The following is a 16,577-nucleotide window of genomic DNA, read 5'->3' on the forward strand; positions in this document are numbered from 1 at the left end:
AATAAAGACTCCATTTCCCATGGGGCCGCGGGCTCATTACAGCAAACAGAAGCACGATAGCAAGATACACACACACACTCGCACACACACACACGTGCATGCTTCTCTCTCCCAATATCTTGCTCTCTAAACACACACGCTGAAGCTAGCACGCTCCGGTCCCGGGGGACTCAATACCCCAGAGTTCATAGCAGCGTGCTGAAGCAGGAAGCAGAAGCCATCTGCCACGGTCCTGCTGTGATGACGCGCTGACGCGATCACACACGCGATCACACACGCGAGTGTGTGTATATGTATGCGTGTGTGTGTGTGTGTGTGGGCAGATGGGGAGGTAAGTAAAGATCAGAGGTGGAGCAAAGGTCGGCGAAGACGGATGTACAGACACTCCGTGTTTTGACAGAACAAAATGTTTCAAGTCAGAGCGAGTTTGATTAATTTTTTAAAGCAAATTAAAAATAAATCATTGATTTGGGCAATTCAAAGTGTTTTACAGAGCAATAAAAATTTTCCTTCCTTTATTTTTTTGTGCAAATTTTCAGATCATTTTCTTGCTAATTTTTGCAATATTTCTTTTAAAGAAGAAACATTTTTGACAGAAATCCTGAAAATTCTCGCAGTTTTTAAAGGGTTAAAAAAAAACCGGGTAAATGCACATCTGATCAGCTGGAGAAAAAGGTGTGAACGGCGATGTCTCAGCTGTCCAAAAAAAAAATCCTGAAAATTACAAGAAATTATTAGATTTAGAAAACTATTTAACAAAATAATAAGTACATGTAATACTAATAACTGTAATTACAATTATCATAATTAATTATTTATATTTAGAATTTTTAAGAACTTTTTTTCAGGTTTGTTTGTTTTTTGTTTTTTTTTTGCTAATTTCAGACTTTTTTCTTGCTATTTTTTTTTTTCACCCTATATCTTTTAAATAAATCCAGAAAAATTTAGTTTAGCTTTTAAAAGGTAAAAAAACCCAAAGAAACGGGTACATGCGCTAACTTTGGTCAAAAAGACGGTGTAACTGTGCACTTTAAGGGACATGAGCAGACGGACACAGGTGTGAGTGGCGACGCGTCTCGGCTGTCGACTTGTGGTCAGATCAGTGAAACCCGTTAACAGCAGGTGTGAACAGACTCTCACACTCTGACGGAGAGGACGATGTTCGACCTGCTCCCCGGCACACGCACACGCACACACACCCCCCCCCACACACACACACACACACACACACACACACACACACACACACACACACACACACATACACGCACACACGCGCTCGCACACACGCAGGCGGCGTGGGAGTGTAAGCGTGGCTGTGGAGTAACCTCTCCCAGGATCCCAACCAAACACACCCAATGATAGGGAAACTGTGTGTGTGTGTGTGTGTGTGTGTGTGTGTGTGTGTGTGTGTGTGTGTGTGTGTGGTATGCAGTATATTGCGGTCTTTTCCAGTGATGTCAGCCTCGTCACTATGTGTGGATGCCTTCTGTGATTGGGAGGTTGGGGGGGCAGATTAAAGCAGGCTTTTATTATGTTAATTGAAGGGGACGGGGGACGGGGGACGGGGGACGGGGGACGGGGAGGACGGAGGAGTGGAAGTGATGTCTCAGGGCGGCTGATGGGTGCATGAACAGAGGATGACAGGAAAAGGATGGAGAGGAGGAGCGGTGCTTGTCATCCTGACTGGAGGAAGCTGGCAATTATTAAAATTCATGTCCGAATTTTTCAGAGGTTGTTTTCGTTCTTTCACGAGTCAGCCATGTTTTAATGGTGAATAAGGGGCTCTTATTAGTGGTTTTAATGGTTTTATTCAGGGTTCCTACAGTTTAAATAAAGTTAAATTTAAGACTTTTGTTTGTGCAACTGAGAATAAAATTTAAGACAAATTTTCCAACTACAGTTGAAAAAAGAATAACATGAACACAGATCAGGATACTGTTGTTACGTTGACTGCAACATAAAACGGGACTTTTTTTTGGGGTCGAGTTAAAAGTTAGATGATCCACTTTGAATGCAGGAAATGTTTTAAACTTTACCGAGTTCAACACGTTAAAAACAATAAACAAATAATGTTGTCAAAGAAGTATTCATTTGTTTTTTCTTTGATAAGATGTAATAAATGTACAAATGTTTTGTTGGTTCCTCTATCCTGAGCTGAGATGATAAATTAGGTAAATTAGTTTTTAAAAAATCAATATTACCAATTATTTTGAAATTTTACAGGGATTCAAAATATACTTAGCATTTTTAAGCGTTTCAAAAGACTGATTTAAGACATTTTAATACCAATTAAGACCTTACTTATAGATAAATGAATGTATATCAATAATACAATTTATCTATTTATTTTTTTATACCATAATGCCAGGAAAAAAGAATTCAAAATATCCTTTTTCCAATAACTTAGCATTTTTAAGTCTTTTAAAAGATTGATTTAAGACATTTTAATACCAGTTAAGGACTTATTCATAGATAATGAATTTATTGCCTTTTAAGACTTTTTTTATTCGCAGGAATCCTGGTTTTATTATCTAGACTCAACTATTTTTGGAAAAAACAAACTGGAAATTGTTTTGACACCAGTGTTGAGACTGAACTTTTCCCGGATTGAAAATTCTTGACAGCGTTTGAAACTCTCAAAATGTATCTCTGTTTTTCGTTCAATGCTGACAAACTGCAGCGTTTGTTTGGCTGTAAAATAACTGGAATTCCTGAGTGTTTCATCCTGAAGATATTCTGTGAGTTCGGAGGAGGTCGCCTCCTCCTCCTCCTCCTCCTCCTCCTCCTCCTCTTTCTCCTCCTCTCTCGTTCCTCTCTTTCATCTTCTGTCCCTCTCTAACGGTCTTCCTTTCATAGTCAAAGTCGGCTCTTTGTGCCGGAGGCCTCGCTCTGTTGGTGTTTTCCCGCGTGCCGGCCAGGGAGGGCCGATCTGGACCAAACAAACTGTCCTCCTGGTCCGAAGCCGGTCTCTCGGGGTGAGGCCACTCAATATCGTATACGGCGAACACATTTAACTTCGAGGACGGTAAACACACACTTCAGGTGTGACCAGTCAGTGCGTTTACATGTTGCCTTGAGTTGTGTGTTTATACGTACGTGTGTATACATGTTTGAGTGTATTTGTGTGCATGAATGTGTATTAGTATGTGTAAATGTATACATATCTTGATTAGGTGAAACACAGATGTCATGATTTGATAATGAATTAAAAATAAATCTTTTTGATAAGATTAGAAGTCAGCAAGATAAGAAGTCAGCAATTATTTTTATATTTTTGTCTAAAGTTTATATGTAAGGATTTATATTTTTATTACGATAAATATTTTTGTAATTTATTTATATCTTGTAAGATAAAGATTATTGGTAATTAAGATAATATATTAGAATAAATCTAGAGAATTAATTATTGTTTGCTTTATATTGATGTGGTAGCTAAATAATTGACTAATATGAAGTTATGGATAAGGGGTGGGATTAAATAATTTAGTACTTTTTCAGCTGCTTTTCGGATACGTGAATCAAATGTTGATGTGTTGTTTACATTTTTCATGTCTTCTTTCGTTATGTATTTTTTATGTCTGTCCATGACTTTATGAGTGTCTTTTTTTCTTTTGTACATGTTTTTTTCACATGTTCGGAATAAACTACTACAACTACTACTACTACTACTACTACTACTACTACTACTACCAATACTACTACTAATACTACATGCACAGTTTAATGGAGCTACAGTTATAGCTCAATTTAATCCTTTAATTGGACTACTGTCCTTTATCCAGTAGAAGTCGTGAGGGAGAATCGATCTTTTGATGACGACTCTTTAACAGCAGGCGGAGACAGACCCCCCCGTGTTTCCTGTTAATAACCAAAACTACAGAGCTGTGAGGGGATGACGAATTTTTGTAGGCAAACCAGGAAGTTAGCATTGCACTGGTTCCCTCGTCAAAAACCTTATGGGATTATTGAATGGGATTTTCGATTATCGCCAGAAATACGCTCTGTGACGAACATGAGTTTATGATACTTATATGTTTTGTTCAGTATGATAATCTTCACAGATTAACACCGTGTTTGTGTGTTTTGAAGCGTAAATTAAAACTCCAGAAGCAAAAAGCTGCGATAAACCAACGACATCGTGGCCACACGACTTAAACGTCACCACCCCGAATCATCAACTTCTGATTTGATTTAGCGCTTAATTTTCTGCAAAACTCTCTCCCGTCAGTGTGACCTGGTCTAGATAATAATCATGGACATGTTAATTTTCCTGTCTCACGTTTTTTAAGACGAGTAAAACCTTAAAAGTTCAAAAATCGAGTTTATACGGACGGATTTTATGTTGCAGAACAAAATGTCTAAACATCTTTAGCCTGTGTTAACCACAGATCTTATTTAAGCCATTTTACCGAAAACCCATTCAAAAAACAAAAAACTCTGAGACGAGGAAACCGGAAGTGCAGAAATGCTAACGGACTTCCACGTTTTGGGCTCGTAGCTGCCGTAGATTAATTTGTCCTGCCAAAGTCTCAATGGAGCTGGACTTTAATGATTTTTTCTATTAAATTCGGTTATTCATAGTGCAGCAGAACGTCGGCCGCGTTAATTCTGCTGGGCCTAAAACTCTCTTTCACTTACAAAAATCTGTAAATATCTATCGATCTGATCGGCTGTAAACGTATAAAGAGATCAATGATCCACCTCACGAGTGGCGTTCAGCTGCGGAGGAGATAAAAAGATCTCCGACTGCTGCGCTGCATTCACGGACCGTGAGACCGCAGAATTTTTTTGACTGGGCGTTATGATTTTTTAACGTTAGTGAAATGTTGGTATTAAGCCATGTTTCATGTTTCATGTTTCATGTTTCATGTGATGTGTGTTTTAGCTGTTTTAACTGCAGAATGAGTGAAGTATTCATGTTTTCATTGGCTACTAAAAATAAGACTGTAAATCAGCCGTAAAACTGGAGCATAATGACGTGATCTCTTTTAAAAACATGAGAGACACTAAGCAATTTAAGAAGAAACGGCCGAAAAAATAGAAAATTAGTAAAAAAAAAAACAACAAGAAAATAAATTTTAAAAAGTCACAAAAAGGGAAAGTCATAAACAAAAACAATGAAATGAAAACCTGAACCTGAAAAAAAGCTTATGGATACATCATTGTGATAATTATTAATTATTATTTAATGTTAATTTCTGGGCATTTTTATGTGATTTTCTAAATTTACTTATTTCTTTCCATTTTTGTCAACTTAATATTTCTTGCCGCGTTGCTCACTGCCTTCAGTCCAGGTTTCAAAGGGTTAAGACGTTTGACAGATTTATTTTTCTCTTCTCTCACGACATTTTTTGAGGATACAGACGTTAATTTCAGATCCAGATATTCCTTTTAGCTCAAGCAGAGTCTGAGAGAAGAAAATGTTTCTGTGATCAAAAATTGCAAAATGATGCATTAAAAGATGACGAAGGTCACATAAAAATAAAAATAAACATAATTGCAGTTTATAATAAATGAAATAAATACTTAGATGTTGGTGTTTTTGCGTTTTGGAAGGAGCAGCACATATTTTGAAACCGAAGAAATCCATTTTGAGTTGTGTTTTCGGTCACACGTGTCGCTGAGTGGGAAAATATTCCCTTTTAAAGCAGCGGTGAGCTGGAAGAGGGAAGAAAAACAGAGCGGATATAAACAAGCACAAAAGCCAGTTAAGGAGGGAAAAAGAGAGAAAGAAGGAGGGAGGGGCTGAGAAAAGAAATGAGAAGAAAGAGGTGGAAGAATAAACAGAAGGAGACGGAGGAGGGGAGAGGGGAGGAAATAAGGAAAGAGGACAAGGATGAAGAGAAGGAGAGATTACGGGACAGGATAAAGGGATGGATGGACAAACTGCAGATAAAGAAGGGAGAATAAAAGGAGGACAGAAGAGAGGGTAGAAGAAGGAAAGGATGAATGAAAGGAGACGGGGGAGATGGAAAGAGGGATAGAAAGACAGAGATGAGGGAGGGAAGGAAGGAGGTGAGAAAACAGACAGGTACAGGTTATGTAGGATAAACGGAAAAAAGAATTTAATGCAGCGAAATTCAACTCGAGACCCAAATTTGGCCCCTGGTAGGGCCCCTGGTGGCCCCCCAAACATTTTCTAATGCAAAATCAAAATAAAGTGATTCACACTAAGAATTATTTTTGGACTTTTAGTATCCATAAGGTGCCAGAGTGCATAAAACAGCCTCAAAATAGAGCTTGTTTATTAAAAGAAAACCGACCCACAGGCCTAAAATCTTAGAAATGTCTTACAATCTTGGTAATGTCCTCAAATCATAGAAACATTTTAAAGTCCAAGTAATGTCCTAAAATCCAAGAAACATCCTAAACTCTTAGAAATGTCCTTAAGTCTTAAGTTAAAATCATAAAAAAATCCGAAAATCTAAGAAATGTCCTAAAATCCTAATCACATCCTTAAGTTGTAGTCATACTCTAAAATCTTAGAAATGTCCTAAAATCATAGAAATGTCCTAAAATCCTCTGAATGTCCTAAAATCCTAAAAACGTCCTAAAATCTTAGAAACATCTTAAAATCTTGGCAACGTCCTCAAATCATAGAAACATTTAAATGTCCTTTTAAAATTTTAAAAGTCCTAAAATCCAAGAAATGTCCTAAAATTGTACATATGTCCTAAAATCCCAGAACTCTGCAAAAGTCCTAGAAATGTCCTAAAATCCTAATCATGTTCATTAGTTTTAGTCATGTCCTAAAATCTTAGAAATGTCCTAAAGTCATTTTAATGTCCTAAATTCCTAGAAATGTCCCTAAATCCCAGACACGTCCTAAAGTCCAAGAAACCTCCTAAAACCATAGAGCGGTCTTATAATCATAGAAATGTCCTACAGTCCTAGAAATGTCCTCAAATCATAAAGACATGTATGGGGGTTTGCAAAAGTGGCCCCCAAATAAAACAAGCTGAGTGTCCCTGTTTGACCAAAAGGAGGACAGAAAGAGGAGAATTAGAGGAAATAGAAAAATAAAGGACGTACGAAGGATAAAAATAAGGATAAAAGGATGAATGAAAGGAGGGAGAAATAAAAAGGAAAAGAGGACAGAAGAAAAAAGAAAGGTGAGGATGAGGAAGAAAAGATGGAGGTAATGAAGGAGAAAAAAGAGGAAAAACACGAGGAGAAAGAAAAGACGGGAGGAAACGAGGGATGGAGGTGGAGGTGTGGAGAGGCGGATGAAGGGGCCTCCGTCCCAAACAAAAGCTGTGGTCAGGCTCAGCATCTGCTTCACAACAACACCTCCTCCTCCACCTCCTCCTCCACCTCCTCCTCCATCAGCAATCGTTTGTTTTCTCTCCGGGTGACAAACGGCAGCGTGGCCGGGCCTCTTTCATGTGTGCACCGCTGTGTTGTGTGTGTGTGTGTGTGTGTGTGTGTGTGTGTGTTCCTCATTTGCACTGTGATATATTATACAGTATTAAAAACACATGCAGAGACACTTGAGGTAATTAAAGGGTTGTTTATGAAGCCGAGGCGGACGTTACAGATCAGCTGTGTGTGTTTGTGATATATGTAAACTCTTCTTTTGCTCCATTTTCTGAAAAAGTCGTTTTGTCTATTAGTCAAGTCTTGTTTAAAACGCCAGACGCTCATATATACATATACATACAAATACAAATAGCTGTATTTTGTATGCATTTCACTGCAGAATTTTTAAAGAAATTATTTTTTTTTCTATATTTCTATTTTTTAAACAAACAATTTTTTTTTCCTTAATTTTTTTTTTTTTTTTTTTTAAGAACGCATGGCTTCCAAACCTGCAGATGCTCATGTTTGGAAGGCTTGTTTTCTTAAAAAATACAACTAAAAAATGACAACAATAATATTAAAAATTTGCAAAACATTTTCAAAGAAAAAAATGCCCACGTTTTCTTTAAAAATTGCCAAAATAATGTTAATAATAATAATAAAAATAATAGTAAAAAAAGGACCTAAAAATCACAAAAAATGATGCCATTTATCACAGCCATAAACTGTAAAAAGTCAAATTATTATTTAATTTTAAAATTTCCAAAAGTCCTTGAACACACAATTTCTTATTTTGCAGTTTTGTGAAACAGATTTCCATGACTTGTTTATTTTTCATGATTAAATAAATACACAGACGATAACAAATAAATTTGACATTTAAGGTTGAAGAACGTTCCTAAATCAAGTGTGGTTCAACTGCTGCCTTTCTGAATGTTGTGCTTTTATTTTCGTGAAATTGTAGTAGTTTAGTTAGTTGTTTGTAGTTAGTTGTTTATCTTTCAAAGCATTATTTACAAAGTTATGGCAATACACACTTCCAAGAAGCGTCCACTGTCTGAGAAAAATAAATGAATGAATAAATTAAGCAGTCAAAAATATTTAAGCTCTTTGAAGATAATGCCTAAAATCATTATTGGTCTGTGAGGATCAAAGGTCAGTAAATGTCATGAAGGGACTACTTTGTGTGTGTGTGTGTGTGTGTGTGTGTGTGTGTGTGTGTGTGTGTGTGTGTGTGTGTGTGTCACGTTTTGTGGTTGCTATGGTATCCGACGCTCCTCTGCATCATGCACACAAATGCCGCCACTTGGCACACAAACAGAAGCCAAACACGTCCCATAAGACCTGTCCATCCCTCCATCATCCAGACCTCTGCCCACCGTCTGCTGCTCCCAGTGGAGGAGGAGGAGGAGGAGGAGGAGGAGGAGGAGGAGAGGGATGAAGATGAAAAGGAGCAAAAGATTGGGAGGGATGGAGTAAAGAAGGAGCAGAGATTCCCCGTCTTTGCTCCCTGAGGGATCATGAACTTTTACCCCGGTCCCTAAGCTCATCAGGGAATATTTGGCCCCCGGCCCCTCGGGTCCCTAAGAGGTCCCTGAAAGGTCCCTCAGGTCATGACTGGCCCTGTGAAGAGGGCTGATGGGAAATGTTACAGAGGGGCGTTTAAATGTGAACCGTGTACAAGTCAGCAGGTAATAATCATATATCAATTACATCCATCAGCTCTCAGAGAAATCAATACGTGACGTAACGAACATGTGAGGTCGTCATTCAACGCCGACACGATGTATAAGCGTGTAAACGTGACGCGTAATATTTATATCATCTCTATCTTTGATACAAAATCCTAAAGACAGTTTTCTATGTATACACTTTACATGCATCCATTTACGTGAAACTCATCAAAAACTGAAGAGCATCCGAATTAAGATTTAACTTAACCCTTTGAGACCTGAGCTGGCTGACTGGCTTGATTTCTTTCAAAAACTGAACCCAGCACAAGAAAAGTGATGTCGATCAGGTTTCAAAGTGTTAAAGTATAACTGTCATTTTTTAATTTTCTTTCACTGGGCATCTACATGTCGCCCTGCATCATCAACACCTTGTTTTGTCCAACCAAAATATTCAAAACCCAAAACAACATATTCAGTTTGCACCAAACCTTTACGATTGAGAACACAGTTAAAAAACAGATGATCACTTGATTTAAAATCATTTTTAATGATATTTTTATCTTTGCACCTTTTGTCTGCACTTTTGCTATTTTTAATTTGACTTTATTTTATTTTTTAATCATTTCGTAACAGATTTTACCTTTTATATCTTATCTCTTTCATTATAAATCTGCATCTTTTGTTATGTTTTATTGCTCTATTACGCACTTTAAATTGCCCTGTTGTATGAAATGTGTTACACAAATAAAGCTTGCCTTATTTTACGCAAACAAAAAGGAGGAAATAGTGCCTTTGTTAGGGACTATTTTCAGAGGCGGATTAATCCACATGAAGGAAGGTGTTATGTGGACTGAGTCAGATTAAACTACAGTGTGGGAGGCTGGTTTAATTAACCATTGCAGCGTGTGTGAGCGACAGCTGTGAGGCTGACATCAGGTCGATCTGCAGCGACACAGCTCTCCTGTTTAAACGAATCCTGATCGCCTGCTGATACCAATAATTCCTTCATCAATAACGCCCACATCCCCCCTTCAGTTCATCAATCAATCCATTCGTCCAGCTACACATCCAGGGTTCATACACATTTTTACCATTACATTTCCATGACTTTTCCTTTTACTCTGAGTCAAGTTTTAGCTGATTTTTTTTTTTTTCTGGTGATTTTTTTTATGGCAATTTTTAAAACCTTTGGCAATATTTACAGAAAAACCTTTGGTGTTTTTTTGCGAAAAAACATTTGGAACGTTTTTTTTTCTTTGAAAATTGTTGATGACTTTTTAAAGAAAAAATTTGGCCACATTATTATTTAATTTTGGCAAACTTTGATGAAAACATATTTTTTATTTAAAAATATTTTGTGGTTTTTAAAGAAAAGGTTTTGGCCATTTTTAAAAACATATGTTGTTTTTTCCTAATATTTGGCAATTTTAAAAAAACAACACATTTTTTAAAATGTATTTGCGTTTTAAATTTTTGGTGTTTTTTGAAAAAATCATTTTGGAAAGTTTTTTAAATAATTTCTGAAGAAAATATTTTGTATTTATTTAAAATATTTTATATCCTTAAAAATATTAATTACATTCATAATTTCCAGTTGTCATTTACTTTATAATGTGTTATTGTACAGGTTTGTACAACAGATTTCCATGACTTTTTTTCCAAAACTTTTTCAAGGCTTGAAAATTGGTATTTGCAAATTCCGTAACATTTCCAGGTTTTTCACGTCTGTACGAACAGCGATCATCAACCCGTCCTCTCCTCTCTCCGTCCGTCCTCACCAGACTTCATTCACTTTTTTGCCGTTTCAATTTCAGCCTCAGCGTTAGTGAAAACCGACAAGCCGCCTGCTGTAAACAACACATCAGCTTTATGAGCTGAGGACCTCAGGGAGCCAGAGAGCGGGACAGAGATGGAGACAGATGGACAGACGGATAGAGACAGACAGGAAGATGAAAAGACACGAACAGAGAGGAGAGGCGGTAATAAAGTTAGAGACACAGTGGGAGGGGATGAGAAGATGGATTTTTGTAAGTGGACCTCGGAGAACGTTTTGTGACGGATGGAGGGACGTATTCAGGCGGAGGGAGACAGACTGCACCTCTGGGAGAGAGAGTTATTGATCAAGTGATTATTGGTAGCAGCGGGTGATCAAAACTCGTTTAAACGGGAGTCAAATTGCAGCAGATCGATGTGATCGACCGTCGTCGGCTGCATTAGTTAACTTAATAATAACTCAGTGTCTAAAAATGACAGTTTTGTTTGTGGAATTTGGCGCTGATGTCGAACATCACGACCACGTTTAAGACAAATCAGAGAAAACTGGCGTCATTTTGGCAGCAACGTTAAGTCTGAGTCCTCAGTAGACATTGTTAAAATAAAGTCTATATAATTAGAATAACTATAAATATAATATTAATTATCTGCACACGCAAATATTGTTTGAACTTTTGTCTCAAATGTGTTTTTTTAATATCTTGAATACGTTAAGTCACAATTTTTAACAACAAAAAGAGAAACTTTCCAACAAGCTGAGACTTGTTATGAGTCTGAGGACATTTTGGGACACTGTGTTTTTCATTATTATTTTTCATATTAAACTCTGAGTGACCTCTGAGCTCAGCTGAGTCTTTCTCCGGCTGAATAACCAGAATGCAAAATGCATGTGTGTGTTTTGTGTTTGTGGGCGGTCAGACGGGAAGTTTTGGGGGGGATGACTGATGGGACGGGGACATGTGTTTGGTTGGTAGCAGTTGGCAGTGCCACCGAGGCCCTGCGGAGTGATTCATCATTCAAACACACACACACACACACACACACACACACACACACACACACACACACACACACACACACACACACACCCACACACACACACACACACGATGCTGCCAGGGTGTAAATAAAAACACATGTTCAGGAGGAGGACTCATCTGGACCTTGACACGAAGAATACAGCACACACACACAAACACACACACAATCAGACAGACAGACAGACAGACACACACACACACACACACACACACACACACACACACACACACACACACACACACTAAGTGATATCAGTGCGTTCACACTCACCTTTGTCGAACTCATCTGGAATCTGTCAGGGAGACAGAAAATTGGGAGAAATGATTAAAAATCAGCACACACAGCAGCCGGCTGATGATCAATAAATCAGTCATCAGTGTTTGGTGTTAACAGTAACCGTGTCGGCGCCACATCAGAGCCGACGGGGTTTGTGTTTGTGGTGACGACAAATCGGTCGTTTTGATGGTTAAACAAACGGCAGAAATCATCGGGTGTGTTAGACCGACACACGTGCTGATATTTTATACAACAAACCACTGATAAGATCGAAAAAAGAAGAGATAACGACCGTTATCATCAACTGCAGCTGCAGTAAACTACATTATTTTTGGCAGCACGAAAATAAGCATATGGAGCAGGAAACGAAGGAGAAAAAGTACAAAAGAAGAAACAAGAAACAGGATGGGAAAAAAAGGAAAACAAAAGAGGAAAATAGAGGAACGTGCAGAGTGATGTTGAGAGGAAGTGTGATATAAAAAAGAAGAAGCAGAGTAAGAGAGATTTTGAAAAAAAGGAAGACATCGAGATATTGTGGGAAGAGAAGTGGTAAAAGTAAAGTATGAAGGAGAAAAGAAGAAATGGAAGAGGAGAGGAGAGAGGGAAAACATCACTTCAGTTTTTTAATTGTATTGAAATCCCATCAGGAGGAGGAGGAGGAGGAGGAGGAGGAGGAGGAGGAGGAGGACTGTGGGAAACAGCTGCAGTGTGCAGCTCCACCTGGTGGTCACGAGCCACCACACACAGTCCCACCGACTCTATAATGAGATTTAACTCTTTAAAACCTGAGCATATTGGCTCGATTTCTTTAAAAAAAAAAAACGAGAAAAAGAGGATAAGCAACTTTAAAAAATGACCCAAAATAGTAGTTAGAAGGCAGATTTATTTGTTTTTTATGACAATCAGCAGCTGCTATGAAAATTTCTATCTGGCTGCTTGTTTGTTGCTGCTGACGGCATCATTCAATTCCTGTTCATATATTTTTAAAATTGCATCAGAGTCTAATATTAGCAAGAAATTAGTAAAAAGATCCAAGAAAAGTACCTGAGAATGACAAAACAAAGACAGAGAGAAAAAAGACAGAAAGACATAAAGAAATATTGCACACGTGAATATGTATATAGCATATGTAGGTATGTATATACATCATTTCTATATTCTCTTCTTTCTATTGCACGATTAGTTAATTTTATGTATGTATATCTCATTATATGGTCTGTTAAAAAAGTTTTCATATCGGTGCATATTGGAAAAAATATACGCCGATATGCTCCGATATGTCTGTGAAAGGCTGATATAATATTATAATAATAATATGAATATAATACAATAATATCTGTCAGGAACGTTGTTAGTGAATGTGTTGAAACTTCACTGTGGTTAACGTGGCGACGTTTAGGCACAAAAACCACTTGCTTACGGTTAGGAAAAGATGACTTTTCCACTTTGAATATCTGGTTTTGGGGGCAATATAATGTCAGGAAACAGAAATGTCTCTGTTAAAAAAAACACCCATTTTTTTTAGCCTCCATTTGTTGGCGGAAATGCTGCTGGAAACACAGTGATGTGTTGCTAATAAACAGCCGTTTGGTGTCTAAACAGCTGCTGGACACACAGCTCCAACGGTAAATCACGACTGGTTTTGTGTCGTTTGTTGGTCTCAAACAGTGAACTGCAGTTCGGCAGGTGTCTCGCCGTCAGCCGTCGCCTCCGCCCTCGATAACAAACGCAGTTTAAACATCACCTTGGAAAAAAGTTGCTTTGATAAATCAGAAAACGGGGAATGTAACATATTTGTGGTTTGCATAAACGTGCAATGCCAACATTTTGTCCAGGAGAGCGAGCGGCATATTTACTCAGTAAACTTGCCCCAAAGCGTCTGTAGAAAAAAAGAAAACTAAAAACTTTGCACTGTATTTTCCTTAAGTTTATGCAGATTATATACTCTAATTTTATCCTAATTTTTTTATTAATAATGTCAGTGTTTTTTTTTATTTTAATGCCCATTTCATGTTGTGCATCCAATTTTTATCCTTATTTTATTTTACTTTCACTAGTATTATCAACTGGATTTGATTGATTATTCGATTCTGAACTGGTTTTATTTTCACATTATGTCTTTTATGTCTTTTCATGTGAAGCGCTCAGTGCATGTAATTTCTTTCTTGTAAAGCACGTTGGGCTGCATTTCTTGTATAAAAGGTGCTCTAAAAATAAAGTTTATTATTATTAAACTTGCCGAAACTTCCATAAAAATTTCCACAAAGATTCACGTCACGAGTTCAACCACTCTGCTGCTGTCTGAGTGAACCCTGTGAGCAGTCCAAAGGCTCGCGTGACTTTTTTAGGAAAACTGGAAGCAGGTTGCTGTAGATGAAAAGTTCCCAAAACAAAAAAAAAAAAACTTCCTCCTGAACTCATTTAAAGAATTTATGAGCTCCCTACATTTTACAGCGAGGTGAAAACAGACTCATTTTAATGAAAATGTCAGGTAGGACGAAGCTGCGGGAGCGCCGTGTCAAACGTCCTCTCAGGGGGACGGACAGCGGTGAGCGGGAGTCCTCAGAGGGGAAACAGATGCTAACACACAGGAGTGAATTGATGCGAGGGGCAGAGCTCAGCTGCCGCGGGTCAGTGTGGACGGAGGTGTGAAACAGGTCGTTAAAGCTCATCGACACCTCGGTACGACGGCGAGAGCTGCAGCCGGCCGGGAGAGCGGGAGGGGGACCGGTTCCCACACAGCAAACACACGCAGACGAGGACATTAACCCTTCAGGGCCCACTTTAATATTACACACACCCCTATCGCTGTGTGCACAAAATGCAATTTTCAAAATCAAGCTTTAAAAAATTATACATTAATATTATTTTCTGTTTTGTTTTATAAACCATCCGTTAAAATGTAAGATTTTTGTCATTATGCCACTATTTTTTAGATGAAAAAAAGAAGAATTATTTTCAATATACTACATAAAAAAATACTGCACATAAATATGATTTTCTGCTTTCATTTAGTTTAATGTTTCAACCAACATCAGTCCAGTTATAAATATCAAATATTCATTAATTTTCTGAATTTTAACCTTTTAAATGCCAGGTTTTTGTCATGATGACGCTCTGTTTTTTAGATTTAAAAAAATTATTTTTTTTTAAACATTATTTTCAATATACTACATGCTAAGTAGTTTTCTTTTGCTGCTAACAGTCTGGGATATGTCAGTGTGTGAGTGTAGCTGCTGACAGTCTGGGATATGTCAGTGTGTGAGTGTAGCTGCTGACAGTCTGGGATATGTCAGTGTGTGAGTGTAGCTGCTGACAGTCTGGGATATGTCAGCGTGTGAGTGTAGCTGCTGACAGTCTGGGATATGTCAGTGATCAGCAGCTACATTGACTGTGACAGGTCACCTAGTGGAAATAGCATGTATTTCCTCCATATGCCAAATATGGTCAAAATGACCTCATCAGGTGGAAAATAGTCAAAATGACAAATTCAGAGTCAAAAGCCCAGAATGACACCCAGAAATAATACAAGTCCTGTTTTTCTGCTCTGATGGCTGTGGGATCAAAAATGTCAGTTTGAATGGGTTTCAATGGAGCATTTTTGGACCTGAACAGTCTGAATGTAACTATTTAGTTTCCACAGTGTATTTTAGACTTTAGACTTAGAGTTTTATGCGCCTCATGTGAGCATAAAATCTTTTTAGCAATAAAAGCGTTTTTTGCTAAAATAATGTGTTTCCAATAAGCATATTTTATATGTGCAATTTGCACAATTTAAGGGTTAATAGAAACGGCCTTTTTAAAAATAATCATGAGTTGCAGCCCTGTGCTCAACTAATCAATTAACAGACGTGTTGTTTTAACCTGAACTTTAATGTAACCTGCTCTAAACAGCAGAGACGATACCAAAGCGCACCACGGTTTTACTCTTATGGTAAAAAAAACAAACACAAAATTAACAATGTAGTAATTTTACTACCAAAACAGACACTAGACAATGTTCCAGAGACCACACACACACACACACACACACACACACACACACACACACACACACACACACAGTGTTTTCTTTGAAGTTAACTAAGTCCCCAGACAGCAGCGGCACACGCCACATGTCACTCTAGCAAATATCCTCCGCACAGACAAGAGGGAGTCTGAGGAAGTCGAGGTGAGATAAGTGTGCGCAGAACGGATTACACCGACATGAGAAGTGTGTCGTCTGAGCTGACAGGATGTCCAGGTGAGATAAGTGTGCTCTTTGAAGAAAGCAATCCTCTCGAGACTGTAAGGAAGTGAACGCAGCAGAGACAACAGACGGTTCATCTTTCCCGCGTCCACACCTCGTTACACGTCAAAGCAAACTTGGTGAAAAAAATAAAATTCACCACGTTACAAAAAAAGTCAGGGGCAGACTGTTTTGGTGACAATCAATCAGCAATCTAATTCCCGTCTCTGCAACCTTTGTTAATCCTCTGAAACCTGAGCAAAAACACGGATAGAGGGCACTGA

At 38.0% G+C, this 16,577-nt stretch overlaps 1 protein-coding gene across 1 annotated transcript in view; it reads right to left on the minus strand.

Annotated features, from left to right (window-relative positions):
* Positions 1-16,577, minus strand: part of timm50 (translocase of inner mitochondrial membrane 50 homolog (S. cerevisiae)) — a 44,722-nt gene that overhangs the window by 18,970 nt on the left and 9,175 nt on the right. Inside the window, exon 4 of the mRNA XM_088078472.1 lies at positions 12,060-12,081. Within this exon, the coding sequence (XP_087934598.1) occupies positions 12,060-12,081 (22 nt within the window). The remainder of the gene's footprint in view (positions 1-12,059; positions 12,082-16,577) is intronic.

This window comes from Plectropomus leopardus, chromosome 6 (assembly GCF_026936395.1).
Source record: "Plectropomus leopardus strain MGB_pleo_1.0 chromosome 6, ASM2693639v1, whole genome shotgun sequence".
Lineage (NCBI taxonomy): Eukaryota > Metazoa > Chordata > Actinopteri > Perciformes > Serranidae > Plectropomus > Plectropomus leopardus.